This window comes from Mus caroli, unplaced genomic scaffold, assembly GCF_978045245.1.
Source record: "Mus caroli unplaced genomic scaffold, Mus_caroli_1 scaffold_7, whole genome shotgun sequence".
Classification (NCBI taxonomy): Eukaryota; Metazoa; Chordata; class Mammalia; order Rodentia; family Muridae; genus Mus; species Mus caroli.
In genome coordinates this window covers 64,584,011-64,600,924 of record NW_028227262.1, presented here as the reverse complement: position 1 = coordinate 64,600,924, position 16,914 = coordinate 64,584,011, and the positions used below count along the sequence as shown (strand labels likewise).

Sequence of the window (16,914 nt, the reverse complement as noted above, 5' to 3'; positions counted from 1 at the left end):
TCTGAACACCACACATAGTTCAAGCCAGTATGTTATGAAAGTCAAACAACTGAAATACATACAATGTTCTATTGTTTACACGACAATTCTTATCACAACATGTCCATATTAGAATTATTTAGTGATCGTCCATGTGGTCCTTTAGGCAGAAGTCACACTCAGTGTGTGCTCACTGTGCATCATTTAAGCTGTGTGTACAACAGGCACTTGGTGTTTGATGAAATGAACTGAAATGAAAAGCCAGGGTTGATGGTCAGCAGCATTTCTACTTCACGTTTTCCCCATAGAATTGCTAAAAAGTAAAAAGCCACCAAGAATCTACTGCTGGCTCATAATAATGCCTAAAGAGGAATAACTAGAGGTCACCAATTTCTGGAGAGTAGCTACCACTTTAAAATGGTTCATTAAATGAGATTTTATTTTGTTCTCAAGCTTTTAATATTCCCCAAGCTTGGAAGATGAAATATATACATATTTTTGCATGTAAAATTGTACTGAAACTGAACTTATATAACATAAATATGACATGTTAAGGAAAAAACCTTTCAACTTGTACTGAATAGTTCATTATTATTAATAGCAGATTTTCTAATTCTAGAATCTTAACAAATGAAAAGTGTATGTCAATGTATTTTAAATCTGAAATATCATGAAAGCTTGTATATTCAAAATGTCATTTCACTTTTTACCTTAAGAAGTAGAAAAATGGAAATAGAGTATGTGAAAAAGGATGAATGGCTTTATATTCCACATCTAATTTTCTTTCTAATGAAATTACAGGGCTTTTAAATTACACTCTGCTATTACAGCCTATACAGAGATTCTTTCATCAATGTCCATATTTTGAATACGTTTTAAATTATCATTCACCTAATTGCATCTGAAAGTCTAACACAAGAGAACATGAGTGCATGATCGGCATGACACACTTAGAAACCAGACAGGCAAACAGCCAGTATATACATGGCATTGAAAGACTACTCATCCTGAAGCACACCAGGTCAGACCCCTTTTACATGGGCATATACCCTACAGTTTGCCTTTCCTGCTTGGGACAGGCACAGCTGTTGCCTGGCTTGGCTACTGCCATCTTGAAATCATAGCACCTGTGATTGCCTACAGGACTCCTATGGCCCTTATGCATTCCTCCTGGACGTGGAGGAGGGGAGTGATTCTCCTCCCCTCTCTGAAGCTACAAATGCTGGGCAGGGGCAGTTCTTCGGCAATGGCTTAGCTGATTAAGTTGCTCGTGCTCCCTATAAACAACCCCTTGAACTGGAGACTAAGTAACTCCAGCTAGACTCCAGTGGAATTGTGTTTTGTTTTGTTTTGTTTTGTTTTGTTTTGTTTTTGGTGGGGGGTGTTCTGGGAGCTCTTGTGTATGCTCTATCTTGGATAATCAGACACTTGGTAAGAAAATGTCATATAACATTTGCTTTAAATTTTCACTTCTGGTGTTTCCATTACCATTTTAGATTATTTACTATTATTAGTGTGTGTGTACAGGATGAGGGTGTGTGTGTGCCATGCCACTGCAGAGGTCAGAGAATAACTTTGTGCAGTCAGTTCTCTGGAAGCAAACTCAGGCAGGTTTTCATGGCGAGTGCTTCACTTGCTGAGCTATAGTACTAGTCCCTGCTCATTCCATTTACTGTTTTGATCTTTAACTTGTAAAAGCCTAATTAAGTCTATTAGTAAGTCAAATAATAAAATTAGAACCAAACAGGTTTAGATAGTTGTGAGAATGACAGAATCTCTGTGCTGACAAATCTTAAAGAACAGGACTAGTGAGAGCCCCACTTGTAGGTTCAGTCCATAAAACCACCATCCACAGGCCGGATGAAGAGGAACCACTCCTGCACAGAGAAACGAACCAGCATCAGAAAAGAAGATGACTGGCAGCAAAAGGAACAGAAAGCCAAAGCCTCTTCTAAAACAAGCAGGCAATGAAAACAGATTCAAAGGGCTAGCACTGAGACTGGTTATGGCCATTTTACAATGATATTTCTTGTAGGTGAACGTGTTGCTCTGGGTAGAGTTCTCCCCAAGTGAGACCCAACACACAGTGTGGGTTGTGTGTTCTGCAGAGATGGAGAACACTGCAAGGGGACATTGCAAGTTCTATGGTACACCTCCCAATTTAGAATTGTGCTTTAGGACTGTGAGGAGTACAAACACTTAGCCACACCTCATCTTACATTAAGTCTCCTATTATAACATACAAATGGAGTTTTACTTGTAGTGTGAACATCTGAGAATGGTCTAGATAAACTAAAAGAAAGAGATCTTTTTAGACCAGAATGTGAAAGGTTTGTTTTGTAGCATGTCAGCTATCTGGTAACACAGCCTTAAACTAAGGATGTGGTTCAACTCATCTAGGTTGGGAATGACTCCTTTCCAACTGCTGTAACAGAGAAAGGAATAAGTGGAATTTATGATACAGTCTGTCATTATCAGTAAAATTCTGTATTTTGAGCTTTTACCATTTAAACATCACAAAAGAAACACTCAGGGTGGGAATGCAGCCCAAACAGGCCCTTCAGACTCTCCACTGAGCTCACAAGTGCTTGCACTCACCCTGATGTGCTTTCCCATTTACCCCTCAGATCACATTATCTTTAAACACTAATTGCTTTCCATAGGTACCAGAGTCACAAACTACTGAGAATGACATTTTCTATGCACGAACAGTGAAAAAAGAAAGACTTTTTCTTGGCTATGCCCCTCCAATGAAAAACACTTTCTGTTTTCTAAGAAGCTTGAACTGGCATAGAGGTTTTGGAGAACAAATTCCAGAGGGAGGGGACGCATCCCCACTGAACCCTAAAACAAAATTTCATTCTTCCCATGTTAGAGCAAAGGCTAAAACTTGAGCATCTCAAATCTAGAGGTGGAAGGTATTCAGCCTTGGGGGGAGAGCCCCATTTCTGACAATGCTAGGAAAGTTTTATGAAAAAGAGAACCCGTAACCCAGCCCCCAAATATTAAGTTGACACACGTTTCTAGGACGTGGCCTGAATCCTCAAACCTTGGTGGGACTATAGATACATGATTCTGCTGAACAGGGCTTTCCGGAATTGTCATCAATGACAGATTACACTGCCCATCCACAAGGGTCCAGGGCTAGCTCAGGCCATCCATTACGGGTTAAAAGCTATTCCGGCAGGAATCCAGACACAGTGGTAAGGAGGTTACCCAGACAAGGGGTCCTACAGCTTTAAGAAACACTCTGGGCATCTACAAGTTTTCAGAATGCAAACTATGTCAGCTTTGAAAACAAGAGGCACTGCATCATTATGGCAGGAGAAACAAAGCCAGCCCCCTTCTCAAACAGACAAAAAAAGATTGTTTTAATAGGAGAGAAGCATCAGTCATTGATGCTTACTTCATTCACACTTTCTATCCAACCCCATCCATCTTCAGAGTGAAGAGATGACAGAGCATAGTTACAGCTCTCCCTTTTGGCCCCCACCCACCTTGTCTTCCTATACCCCAAACACCAGGGCCTACCTACCAACCCTCCCTTTCTAGTTTGCAAAAACAGCCCTATGGGTGGCCTTTCCATCTTACGGGCTTGCCAAAGCTCAGGTAGACCTAAGTACCAGCCTTCATCATGACACTGTAACAGGATTTCCCATCAGGCTAGCATGACTGGTCAGAACCTTTGCAGACCATCTGTAAGCACCCCACTCCACTCCATTGCTGATGACTGACTGCATTCTACAAAGGAGGCAACGGAAGGTATGAGGCAGCAAGGAAAAGTCAACAAACCACACTAACAACCCAGAAAGCAAAGCATTTCATTTTTCTTCAACACTACTGGCCACATTATCCACAGACAAAGTTCTCTAGGCAGGCAGTCTCTGCATCAGTGCACCTGCTTAGCATGGGTTTGACGAGTCATCTTTTCGCTGTGTCTGCAGAAGTCAATGGCCACACAATGGATCGCATCACTTGAGGGTCACTTGAGTCCCTCTACTCTATGGATCCCTCCTCCCACCCCCTGCCTACCCTTCTACCCACAAAATCTTTACTCCACCATTGCTAAGGATCTCAGATAGCTAAATAAAAGAGGTGGCCTCAAACACAGGGAAAAGCCCTTAGGTCTCCAGTGTGAATCACCAATGCCAAACGCCCTCCCCTCCCCTTTTCCTTAAGACCTGATGGTCTTCAGTCACACATCTTAAAAGAAAAACAAAAAACAAAAACACAAAGACTTACTTGTCTCAAGTCGATGAAGGCCAACTGCAGCGTGTCCTCCTGGAACCCAGGCACCGGGCCGGATCTGGCAAACTCTGTGGGAAAGAAAAGAGGATAAAAAGCGCCTTTAACTAACCATGGACAGGGAGATTGGCAGACGGATGACAGGGAAGACAAGAGAAGCTGGGGGAGAGGAGGCCTGAGCTTCTAAGGAGTCATGTCTCTCTCCCTTCAGCCTCTTTGTTGGCCCTTCAAAATTCGTGTCATCAAAACACCATTAATTCCAGCATCCTGACAGCAAGGAAACTGTACTAATTCGACCTGAAATTTATTCCCATGAGCCGCTCTGGGCTCCAGAGTATTTGTTTTGTGAATGGACAAACAACTTGCAAAGGAGGAAGGGAGGGGGGAAAAGAAAAAAGTTTTTCCTCTCAACACAATAAAATCTTCAGCTGAGAAACTCTTTTCAGTTCCGAAAGCTATTTATATTTCAGATCACTGAAGGAATTTTCTAATTTCACGCCTGTCACCTCATTCCCTAAGCATTTATCAAAAATATTCCCTGCCACATCATTAATTATTCCTTCACTGATTATTTGTATTATCTCATGAGTGCCAACCTCCTACATGACACACGCATGCACACCACTAGCAGCAGCTGCTGCCTTGATCAGAATTTGGCTTAAAAAAGCAAAGCAGTATTGGCAGATGTGAGGATGCCCACCTGGATGAGGCTTACTACAGATGGTAAGGGACATTTGCATATGTGTGTCCTTCTCCTACAGTCTTTGCCCTTGACTTTCATTTCCAAGCTGCTTTAAAAATTCCATCTTTTCTTCCCTCCACCTGCTTCCTCAAAGGTCAAAGAGGCTCATATGGATGCTATCTTCAGTTCTCAGTAGCACCTGAAACAATGCACTCTTAGAATTCTGGCTTCCACATCTTTATCAAGAAAGAAATGGCGAAGGACTACAGGGACAAATGCTACTACAACTTAAGAATGACAAGGTTATTGTCTCTGAGCCCTTCTTATTACAAAATCAAAAAGGCTAAAGATCCTTCCACACAGATAAGCACATAGCACAACCAGGATCTGGGAGTTACTGTAATTTCAGTTCTTCCTGTGAAGTCAAATCATGATGGGCATTTCACATCTATCTACTATTTACAATAAAAGCAGCTCGAGTACTTGGAAAAAAACATGAAAAGATACATATTCTTCAAGATCAAAGTTAAGAACCTATAGAACTGCTGTAATATTGTCTTTTTATTTTTCACAGCTAGCTAGAAAAGTAGAAGACTCTCTATATAGGACAAATTCAAAAGATGATGTACGAACAAAGATTACCGCTTGTTTGGCTTTGTCTCTCCCTTTCTACTCATCTTGAAACCATAATAGATGTACATAAAATTGCAGTCCCAGTTTTAAAAATAATGTCAAACTAGACTATAGAGACAAGGGAACATCATATGAAAGAATTATAAATCAGCACATTAATTTCAATATGGCATAAATGTGGTATATACCTGAATACAAAATACTCTTATTGCAGACATTTCAAATGAAAAGGATGAATAAGAAAAGAGATCAACTCCAAACACAGACAGCCTAAGTAAAGTGGCTGTTTGCTTTGAGAAGAAAACTCATTATGTCAAAACTTAGAATCCAACATTATCCAAAGGATGACTAAGAAACCCAAGTTTCAAAAGAGTAAAGTTCTAAAATGTACAAACATTAATTGAAAAGCTTGACACAGCATAGCCTGTACAGCAACAGTAATGTGCAGTAAGTAACAGTACAATCATATTTAGTAACCTGGAGTACAGGAACTGTGCATCCCAAGTGTACAATTACTTCACATGATGCACTTGTTGAAACAAGTTCTTCCAGTTATAACTACAGCCTCTCTTCCCAACAGCCTTGTTGAGTGTTCAGTTTGCGTACTTCCTCCAAGGTTACAGATTGTCTGTATCATTCAAGCCAGTGTTGCCTTATTTAAAGCGTTTCAAGTCCTCTCTATCAGAAGGAGCCCAGCTGTTGGGATGTTCTGCTGTCCTGCCTTTGTCAAACTCCACAGAATTCCCCATGACATCCCACTGGAAGGCTCGAGAGCTAGGCTTATGTTCATGCTACTCCTCACTGAACATGAACCTGGTTGATAGATAAACTGGCTCACGAGTCTGGATATGTTTCCTGCTGATCTCTCATTTACTTTAGAGACCTGATTTTTATGACATACCAAATCCTCAGGTTCCCACAAGATACTGAAGCCTTTTTATAAAGAGAACCAGAGAATGATAATTATGCGAGGTACGATGAAGTGAAGAGATTAATCTCTACAAATCACTTATGGAAATGTCTAATTACTGTAAAGTGAACTTCTTATCTGTAATTTTTCCTCTTTTTATTTTATCAGTACTGAGCATCAAACCTAAGTCCTTGTGCATGCTTGTCAAGTATGTTATTACTGAACTACAATCCTATAATCCCTATAATCCCACATTGATAGTAAAGATAGTCAATTCCTTAGAGATAAGGACCCTATTACAAAGCACAACAATTATTAAAAATAGTAGACGCTCAGGAGGTGGTAGTGAGCAGGATGTAAAGTGAATAAGTAAAAAATTAAGTAAAAAAAAAAAAATCCAGCATGTTTCTAATACCCTTATATAAATGTTTTACATATTAAAGAATAGTAGATGCTTAACAAATATTGTGTTTCAATTAAATAATTTACATGAAAATCAAGATTCACTAGAAACCTAGACCTATAAATGACAGCAAAAGTCTCTGGGTTGTTATAGGTTTTAGTTTTTAAGGGAACAGTCGTGTGTGTGTGTGTGTGTGTTTGTGTGTGTGTGTGTGTGTGTGTGTGTGACAGAGAGAGAGAGAGAGAGAGAGAGAGAGAGAGAGAGAGAGAGAGAGAGAGAGAGAACAGCAGCAGCAGCAACAGCACGTGGCAGCCGCCGCCCCAAAACTGGAGCTCTACATCTCCACTTGTAGATCTCCGGAGTTCAATAAATGACTTAACTTTGTTTATGTCTTTAAAAATCATTAAATCAAAAATTAGAATAGCAGATCACTTCTTATACTGTAATGATAAGCAATAAGCCAAGTCACACATATAAGCAGCTTGGCAGAGTGGCAGGCATATCACAACTAATTATCCTTATAACTGTAGTGTGTGTGTGTGTGTGTGTGTGTGTGTGTGTGTGTGTAAGCACTTCTCTATAAAGAAAGGTTCATAGCTTTTATTGAACTCTCAGATGTTTGGTGACAATGTCAAGAAATATTGTCCTGTGCCTATGACAACACAAGAAAAGAAATATAGTTGAGCTAGGGATGGCTCAGTGAGCAGTCATTTACTTATAGGAAAATTTATAGGCAGACACTTAATTATTCTGTTTTAACATGACTAGTCTGTTAGGCACAATACAGAAAATTTCATTTGTAGTATTAGAAAAATTAAATAAGAGCATTAAATAAAATTTCTGTAACTGTGATTTGATATAATCTCAGAAATACAACCTCCTAGAGTAAAAATCTTATAAATACATGAAAAAATTAGTAAGAACTGTAAATATTTAAAAAACAAAATAGGAATTCATGCAGAGCCTTATTTCAGCCAGGTGAAATATAATATAGATGGGACTCATGCTAGCAAGCACCTATTTCACAATTTTATCAAGGCTGCTACAGAGAGGAGAGAGATTTCTTTGTATTTTATAAACACTTGTAAGGCAATAAGAGGGAATACAAGATTACAGGCGTGGTGACATAAAACAGTACTGATTAGCAGTACTTCTTTTAGTGGCTAGAGACACAACAAGACGGGCTGAGATGCACAGATTCTCAGACACTGCCTGGCAGGTGAGAAGGAAGCTGATGTGTGGACAAGACAATTTCACATGTACATGCTAAGGCCTCTGGGGCCATGGACTTCTGACAGGAATCTCAGCCAAGTGGAAGAGGCAGACACAGACATGGACTTGTCCTTCTTGGACTTGGTCTGTACAGCAGTTTTTCAGTCTCTCAGTGACTTGTGTCAGTATGAAAGTGTCCACAGCCTAGGGTTCTGCAGGGCAGCCTCAGCACCATCCAGGAAATAAAAAGAGTCTGTTTCATTTCACACAGAACCAAAGCCTCCCTTTCACCAGTTCCTGCTGCTTTCGGATGGGGCCAAATCCTGGTGAGTTGGCATCTGCTTGCAAGTTAAGCTCTACTAGTGGCAAGCAGCATAACTCATCTGACAGAGTACCACTTTCTCCATCCTCTGTCCTGTCTTGTCAGGAGGGACTCACTGAGCCTAACATGGCACCAAGTCCTGACTCTGAAATTCACTTTGAAAACTAAAAAAAATCTTTAGTCAAGAAACTGTCAACCAGTTGAAGGCTGAGAAGTAAATTCTAAAAGGAGACTCACAAAGTTACAGGAAAGAAGGTATATAGTCAAAGAAGATTCCAAGGAGAAAGAAAATTAGAATATCCAACAACCTCTGATATTCTTAATGCACAAACATTTGAGATGTGCCTATCATGTTAAGAAATATTAATTTTCAAAAATACCATATAAATTTTACCTACAATTTATTTTTTTTTTCACATTACATCTCAATAGCAGCTCTCCTTCCTCCTCTCCTCTTAGACCTGCCCTTGCAAATCCTTCCTCCTATTACTCCCTCCCCTTTTCCTCAGAGAAGAGGAAACCCCCTTGGGTAGCATCCCTCCCTGGGATATCCAGTCCCAGCAGGACTAAGCACATCCTCTCTCACTGAGGCCAACTGGGGGGGGGGGGGAGTCAAATAATGTTTCATAGTCTAATAAGTTACCAAAGGGTAAAAGAAAGAAATTTTGCTGATTTCAACTTTTTTTCTAGGTTTCTTTTCAGGTTGATGTTGACACTAATAATAAAGCCCATTGCTTTGTGGGAGAAGAAAACAAATATTTCAAATTTTATATGGTACATTCACAACTGGCTGGAGAAAACAAAATACTTTAAAAAGTATAGTGAGTCCTGAGGACGCAGTAGGTAGGTAAAGTGCTTGCCTTGTGAGTGTGATCCCAGAAACCAGACTTACAAAAACGTCCCCTAGCTGGGGAGTTAGGTCCCTGAGGCCTGGTGGGTTTGTTGTTAAGTTCCAGGTGACAGTGCAGCAGTAAAGGCCCACCAAGGGAAAACTACTCCTTGCCAAGAGGATGAAATCTCTGGCTAGTGTGGACACATCACATTCCAGTTGAGCAAGGTTAAGGATGACAAGCTCAGCTTAAACTGTGCTTCAGAGATAGGCAGGATAATTATCCCTTTAATGAGATGATGGACTTCCCTTGCTAGATTTCAATCTCTAGTAGCCTACAGAGTCACAGTCATGTGACTTTTTGAGTCTGCTGGAATTCTGAACTATTAGAAAAGCAAAACTTTTCCTTTTCTTCTACTATTTTAAAAGCATGCTCTCTCTAAAGCTTTGGGTTTTGCTCTTTCTCTAAAATGCTCCTTCCTGCCTTACAGGTGCCTTCCTCCATGCGGCTGGCCTGCATGTCACTCAAACGGCAAGGCTTTTTAGTTCCCCATCTCTTCCTCATGCTACTCCTCCAGGCTGTGTCAAGATTCACAGTTTGCCTGGCTGGATTTTTTCCATTCTTAAATTCTTTAATTAATGTGAAGGGATCTAATTTCCTTGCTACCATCTAGTGACCACAAAAAGATACCCCAAAATTTCTAATAACACAGGTCAAGTAAAGGGCAAGTCTAAATAAACAAGGGGGACAGCACCTAAGGAGTGAAAGCTGTGGTTGGCTTCAATAGAGACATGCACATGAGTATATATGGACAGCTGCACACAAAACCTCCACAGAAAAGTAAATACAAATGAGACAACATCAGAGTTAGATGGGATTTGAGAAGTTGAAGCAACAGCAGTTTGTAATCTCTATATACAAACAGAAGAAAAAAAAATCCATCCATCTCCCTCCCATTGCCCACATCCTGGCACAAAATGTGGAACAGAGTCCATTTTAAGTGATCCTGGAACATTTAAGAATACTGGAGCTCTTGTAGGCTTATCAGTATTGAAAAGTGATGCATCATTTTATGGATGACTAATATCTCCCATGCACTTTCTTTTTAAACTTCTTTTAAACCAGCATGTGAGCTATTAGAAAACATTGCAGCATTTCCAAGCCAAGTATGCTTTAGTGACACTTCTCCTTGCAACTTCCTCCTGGTCTCCTTTCTGCTTTCATGTCACTTGTCTTTTTGCTCTCCCTCCTTTCTTGGTACCTCTTTCTACTTTATCTTGGTTTCTGGAAATAGAGTTATTTTCAAACCCCACCCAGTGAACACAAGGATCCAAGCCTCCAGCTGTGTACCTCACTGTGAACCATGTACCCAGCTCCATCACTTCCCTACTCAATCACTTCCCTAACTGCAAGCTTTCTGCTCCTTACCATATCTCATACACATGCATGCATGCATGCATGCATGCACGCCCGCACGCACACATACACACACACACACACACACACTGGTGTGTGTGCAAACATTAGTAAAGCTGAAAAAGACAAGACACTTAAAATTTATCTAAAGCAAGTTTGGAAAACTGAACATAAAAATGATTCTTCACATATTATCCATAAAACAAGTATAGTTTTTTAAAGAAAGATAAGCAATGGGAACAATGTATTTCCAAAAAGCAAAATCAATATTATCTGATAGATAGGTGGAACAGCAAATGTGGGAGGAAAACATAATTTGTTTAGACAAGAGGGAAGCTAAAAGACAAACTACAAGAAGGCCTCTAGACAGCAGCACTGTATCACTGCTCCAGGGAGCATCTAGTTCAGACAAGAGGAAAGAACATTCTTCCATGACTGTCTTAGGATTACGGTTTAGGCCAGTGCTAGTAAGACTCATAAACTAAAGTGTGTTGAGGCTTTGTTTGCATCTTAAGATCATGTCAGGTCACAAGTGTTTTTTTGTGGGATTGAAAAAAATAGAAGTTGTTGTTGCTGCATTAATATAATGGTTTCCTGGTATCTGGCTCCCTGGAGCAGCAGATAAGGGGAGTGTTAGACTAGAGGATGGCTCTGGGGAAGCCAGGCCCTCTTGCATCACTTCAACGTGGCTCCAGGAGGCTAATTGCGAGAAGCTGATAGAATCCCTGGAGAACCCACTCCAGGTCCTGTTGGTCAGAAAGTAGATGGTCAGAACATAAAGAAGGGAGCTCCATGGAAGAATTATATCAAGAAGAAATAAAAGGAGGAGAAAAGGGGGAAGAATAAGGCTCCCAGAGACTCAGCTCATTACATCTCTCACTTCAAGGTGGGTGGGGTATAGAACACTGTGCCTACAGTTACTAATGTAACAGTGTATACCTGAAATATGTTCATGTATGTGTTTTACCACACTGTGAATGAATAGAAAACATAAAGCAAAGACTTATATAAAGTATCCTCAAATCATATCTTGTATTTAAATCATAACTTGTATTTAAACATGCAATAAAGCATTAACTCAGTGGTAGTAGTAGTAGTAGTAGCAGCAGTGGCGGCGGCTGCGGCAGCTATAGTAGTAGTGGATACAGTCATACACAGAGTAGACTCATAAAGAAAACTGTCAACTCAATAATAGTGCAATAGGTGGTTTTGCACTTGTACCTACACAATAAGTTCACAGTCATCTATGGATAGAAGCACTTTTGGGAGAGGAGAGTACTGGGATGCACAAAGCATGTTTGAAGGCCTGGGAGAGCCCATAAGAAGCAGGGTCCACTGAAAGGACAGAGCTCTGTGTCAGGAGCAAACTTGCCAGCAATTTTTCCAGCTCTAGACAGAAAAATGGCCCCAGACTTCTGATGCTACTTGGCCTTGGAAATTTTTCCTGCCAAAACCATGAAACAGAGGAACTTGGAGGAGCCACACTCACGTACGCCTTGGATGATGTGACTGCTTCATTCATGTCTGTGGTTCGGGAGCCACCCCTGACAGTTAATTCTGGTCTTCTTGTCAATGGCCTGAAGCAATCATTCTCAGAATTCAGCCCACAGAAAGATGGGGTGTGGGAAACAGTGGCCTAGTTTATGGGACAGGCATGGTGAGCACAGTACCACAACAGACCTGCAGAAGCGCTGGCAAGGAGAGCAGCTCCTTTCAGATTCTGTTAGACAGCAGTCCCAACTACAAACAACCAGAAGGAGCCATGCTCAGTGGTGTCCTTGGGTACAAGTAAAGATTTTGGTGGTAGAAGTTGATCCTGAAGCAAGTTTGTGGCTAGGTCATAATCAGGCTAGTATTGACAACTCAGAGTCATGAATTCAGCAGGTGCTGTCAATAAACCTACGATAGACCTGGCACCTAGACTCTAAAACATATTAGAGTCCTTATGACAGTCAAGGCCACCCAGTGACCACAAGACTCCAAACCTCTAGCTATGACCCAAGTGTGAAGCATGTAGGTTGCTCTGGCCTGCACAGTCACTTCCTTAGTCACATGCTTTCTGCTCCCTCTGTGACTGATGCTGAAGGTTCCTCCCCATACAGTGGCATGTAGGAGTGTGACTATTTAACAATGACTACAGTGATGGAGAGTAGCTCATTGGCGTGCATGCTTATTATCTGCAAGGCCCTGAACTTAATCCCCAGAGTCTAAAGAAATAAATAACGGGTGACTGCTGAGTCACATTCTGCCCTTATGAATGAGATTAGGTGCCCTTGCAAAAGAGCCTGAGAATCTGCCCTGCTTTATTCAACACGAGAACAGGATTCCTCCCTCCAGAGCATGCAGAAGCAAGGTGCTACCTCCAAAGCCCAGGGCAGTTCCAGACAACCCAACCTGCTACTGTCTGAATCTTGGACCTTTCAGACTCCAGAACTGTGAGAAATACATTTCTTTTGTTTATAAGTTACCAGTCTCAGGTATATTGTTATAGAAGCACAAATAGAAAAGTCTGTCTGTATGAAACAGTCCTTAGAGACAAAAACAAATGTATGTTCCTTCAAATGTACAGACACCAATGCAGAGCTACCCAGAAACAACAGCAAAAGGGCAAATACAGCAGTATCAAAGGAAACAAAAACACTGTTCATAACTGATCCACACAATGGAGGTCTTCAAACTGCTCGCAAAAGAATTCAATCATCTTTAAAAAGCTAAATGATAGGCAGAGACAGATATAAAACTAGATAGAATTAGAAAAACAATACACCAGGAAAATGAGAAAATTAATTTAAAAATTGAAAACATAAAGAGAACCAAAAAGAACTAAGTAAGAGGATGGAGACTGAAGACCAACAGGGCAGAAATGAACAACTCAGGAGCCATCACTTGCAGGGTGGACTATGAAAGAGCAAGATAAGGAGACAGAAAAATGTAACATCTAATCTGACCAGACAGAGGGATAAAGGTAAAAAATTAAGGAAAATGAACAAAGTACAAGAGTCACAAAAAGGGGCAAATGGTCAGAGAGGTTAAAGAAATACTGTCCAAAATGTTTATATCTTAGGAAGCATATGGATATCCAGAAGTATGGAGCACAAACACTATCTCAGACCAGTTCAAGAGGAAGATCAAATGCCAAGATCAGGGCTGGAGAGATGGCTCAGTGGTTAGAAGCACAGGCTGCTCTTCCAGAGGACCTGGGTTCTAGTCCCAACCACCTACATGAGACAGCTCATAACTATCTGTAACTTCAGTTACAGTGGATACAAAGCCCTCTTTTGGTATTAACGGGCAGTATATACACACAGTGTATGGATATCAATGCAAGTCAAACACCCATGCACATAAATAAAGTATTTTTAAAAATATTCTATTTTAAAAAAAGACAAGATCAGATTTGAGAGACTGGTCATATAAAAGCTAAAGTCTGTAGTCAAAATGGACTTTTTCAACAAAAACCTTACAAGCTAAGAAACAGGAGGGTGATATACTCATTGTGCTCAAAGGTAAAACAGAAGATAAAAACATCAATTTAAAATCCAAAATTTTGGAAAGGTATTCTTCAGAAATAAAAACGATGTTCCCATACAAAGAGAGAAGGAGCCAATCAACATGATATCTGTCTAAGAAAATTCTGAGGAACAAGAAGCATTCACAAACAGCATGAAGAATACAGGATGTGGAGCTCACTAGCATGTAGAGTAAGAGTCAGGCCCTGAGGCTGTGACCGAGGCACGCACAACTCTTCAAATCGGATGTAAAAGTTACAAACATTATTGTTATACCTTCGGTTATCTATCAGTGAATGCAGAACTATAAAAATGAGTGACAGTCACAGAAAAACAAAAGGAGTGGAGAAGTGAAAGTATTACTATGAGATTGAAGTTGTTAGTACTCTGAGACTGAACACCACAACTACTAAATGTTTTATGGCAACCTCAAAATAAAACCAACTAGCAGGTTCCACTTGAAATTAATGATGCATGCGTGACCTTTAATCCCAGAACAACACTCAGATGGGAGTAAGTGGGTCAGCTGTACAATTTCAAGGTTGCCCTCTACTGCATAGGGAATTCAAGGCCAACCTGAGTTACATGAAACCCTGCCTCAAAACACAAAAATCATTAAGAAGAGTCATGTGCTCAAAGGAAAACATCAGAACACATCAGCAAGGAGCACAGCAAAACAAAAGAGATAAACCCATGAATTGTAAAACAATAAATCCACACGAGAATGGCTAAGGCAGTACTTATATGGCAGGATTACTTAATATGTAAACAGATTAAACTTGGCAATCAAAGACAAAGGAACCAACATGCTGGGTGTTAGAGATTCACTTTAGCTTTTAAAGATGAACAGACTAAAGAGATGAAAAGGATATTCCCTGTGTCTGGTGACCGGGAGAGGTCCCGCTATCAGACCAAAAAGAATCATCTCACCGAATAAGTTGCACCTACAGAAACTAGAAACAGGACAACGAAATCAAAACTAGAAGAAAAGAGGAAATGAAACTTAGAAATAAATAGTAGAAAATAATTTTAAAAGATGGATAAAACATAAGATTTTTTTCAAGATAAAGAAAATTAAACCCTTAGCTAAAGTTGGAGGAGAGAGTGAAAATAAAAATCGTTAACAAAACAGCAAACATTACAGAGGACACTGAGATACAAAAGAACCAGGAAACTTCTGTGGACACACCGCTCTCTGGGAGACTTCTGTGGACAGATCCTCCTGGGCTCTGCTCACTCTTCTTCAATTCTTTCTGTTCTATCTTCATGGTTACCAGTTCTTTCATACTTCTGCTGACTTCCTTGCAGTGAATTTTCTGTTTTGGTTAGGTTTTTCTTTTTTTCTTTTTTTTAGCTATCAAACTCAGTTTTTTCTCTTGCTTTCTCTCTGTACTGGTAACTGCATTTTTGCTCACACTATTGCCTTTATGTTTCTCTGCACATCTCTGGAACAAGTGTTTTAAGGCCTGACTGAGCACACGTGTTTGGATCAGGCCTTTGAGAAATAGCTCCTGAGTCCGCTTCTTACTGAGGGCTCCTGTGCTTGTTTCTTCATACCTTACAGTTTCTGACTCTAGACACTGGAACCTAACGAGATGGTAACTGAAGAATGTTGATTTCTCACTTTGCTAAAATTGATAATTCTTCATTATTCTTTATGATATTTTTTTCTGTTTTGTTAATTTTGGGGTCAAGAGTTAACTGATATGTTAATTAGACCTCTGTTTTTGCGAGTCTGTGCTTTTTCTGGGCTACCTGGTTACTTTCTATTTTCCCCAATTACGTAGTTACATTTTTCTTCTTCTTTTTTTTTAAATTAGATATTTTCTTCATTTACATTTCAAATGCTATCCCCAAAGCCCCCTATACCCTCCCCTCGTCCTGCTCCACAACCCACCCACTCCAACTTCCTGGCCCTGGCATTCCCCTGTACTGGACATAGAATCTTCGCAATACCAAGGGCCTCTCCTTCCATTGATGGCCAACTAGGCCATCCTCTGCTACATATGCAACTAGAGACACAGCTCTGGGGGTACTGGTTACTTCATATTGCTGTTCCTCCTATAGGGCTGCAGACCCTTTAGCTCCTTGGGTACTTTCTCTAGCTCCTTCATTAGGGGCCCTGTGTTCCATCCATTTAAATGGCCATTTCCTTAATGTTTGTTCCAATACCAAAGTCTATTAGCTTATAGTCCCATCCAACTACTAGATCTTGTTTCCTATATGTGGATAAAGATGGGATTACAGATGAGATCTCTTCTTTGACCTTTGATTCCAAAAGTGTAAAATGAAAACAAAATTGAACTAAAGAAAACACACCAATCTATTAAATCTTATGGAAACATTACTTCACAAGACTAAGAGAAACTTACAATGGTCATAGCTCTGCTTTGAATCTTTGCATCAAAGCATAATACTACTGTAGCAGCACCTTTGCTCTGGCTCCAAACAGCTAACCGGTATGAGAAAAAGCTCATGGCTGCCTGCCTTTGGGCTGTGAACTGGAGATGGAAGTTGCTATTAAGCTAAAAATAAACTGATGAAAATTAACCAGTGTTCAGGTACAGCCTGGGTGCCCAAACAGACTGTAGAGCTCAGAAACACAATAGACTGGTTTTCCAGTAGCAACTCTTTTTAAGTGAGGAGACAGATTGATGTTGCTTCCTATAGCATCTAAATGTGTTTGTATGAGATGACCTAGAAATTGTATGCTGTGGTTGCCTGAATATGAAATGAACAATTACTTGAACAATTAGTCGCCAGGTAATGTCAC

The 16,914-nt window shown here is 40.3% G+C and overlaps 1 protein-coding gene across 1 annotated transcript in view; it reads right to left on the bottom strand.

The window, feature by feature from the left end:
* The window catches only part of Exoc6b (exocyst complex component 6B), a 456,105-nt gene that overhangs the window by 107,022 nt on the left and 332,169 nt on the right, over positions 1-16,914 (bottom strand). Inside the window, exon 20 of the mRNA XM_021164559.2 lies at positions 4,222-4,295. Coding sequence (XP_021020218.2) covers positions 4,222-4,295 — 74 coding nt within the window. The remainder of the gene's footprint in view (positions 1-4,221; positions 4,296-16,914) is intronic.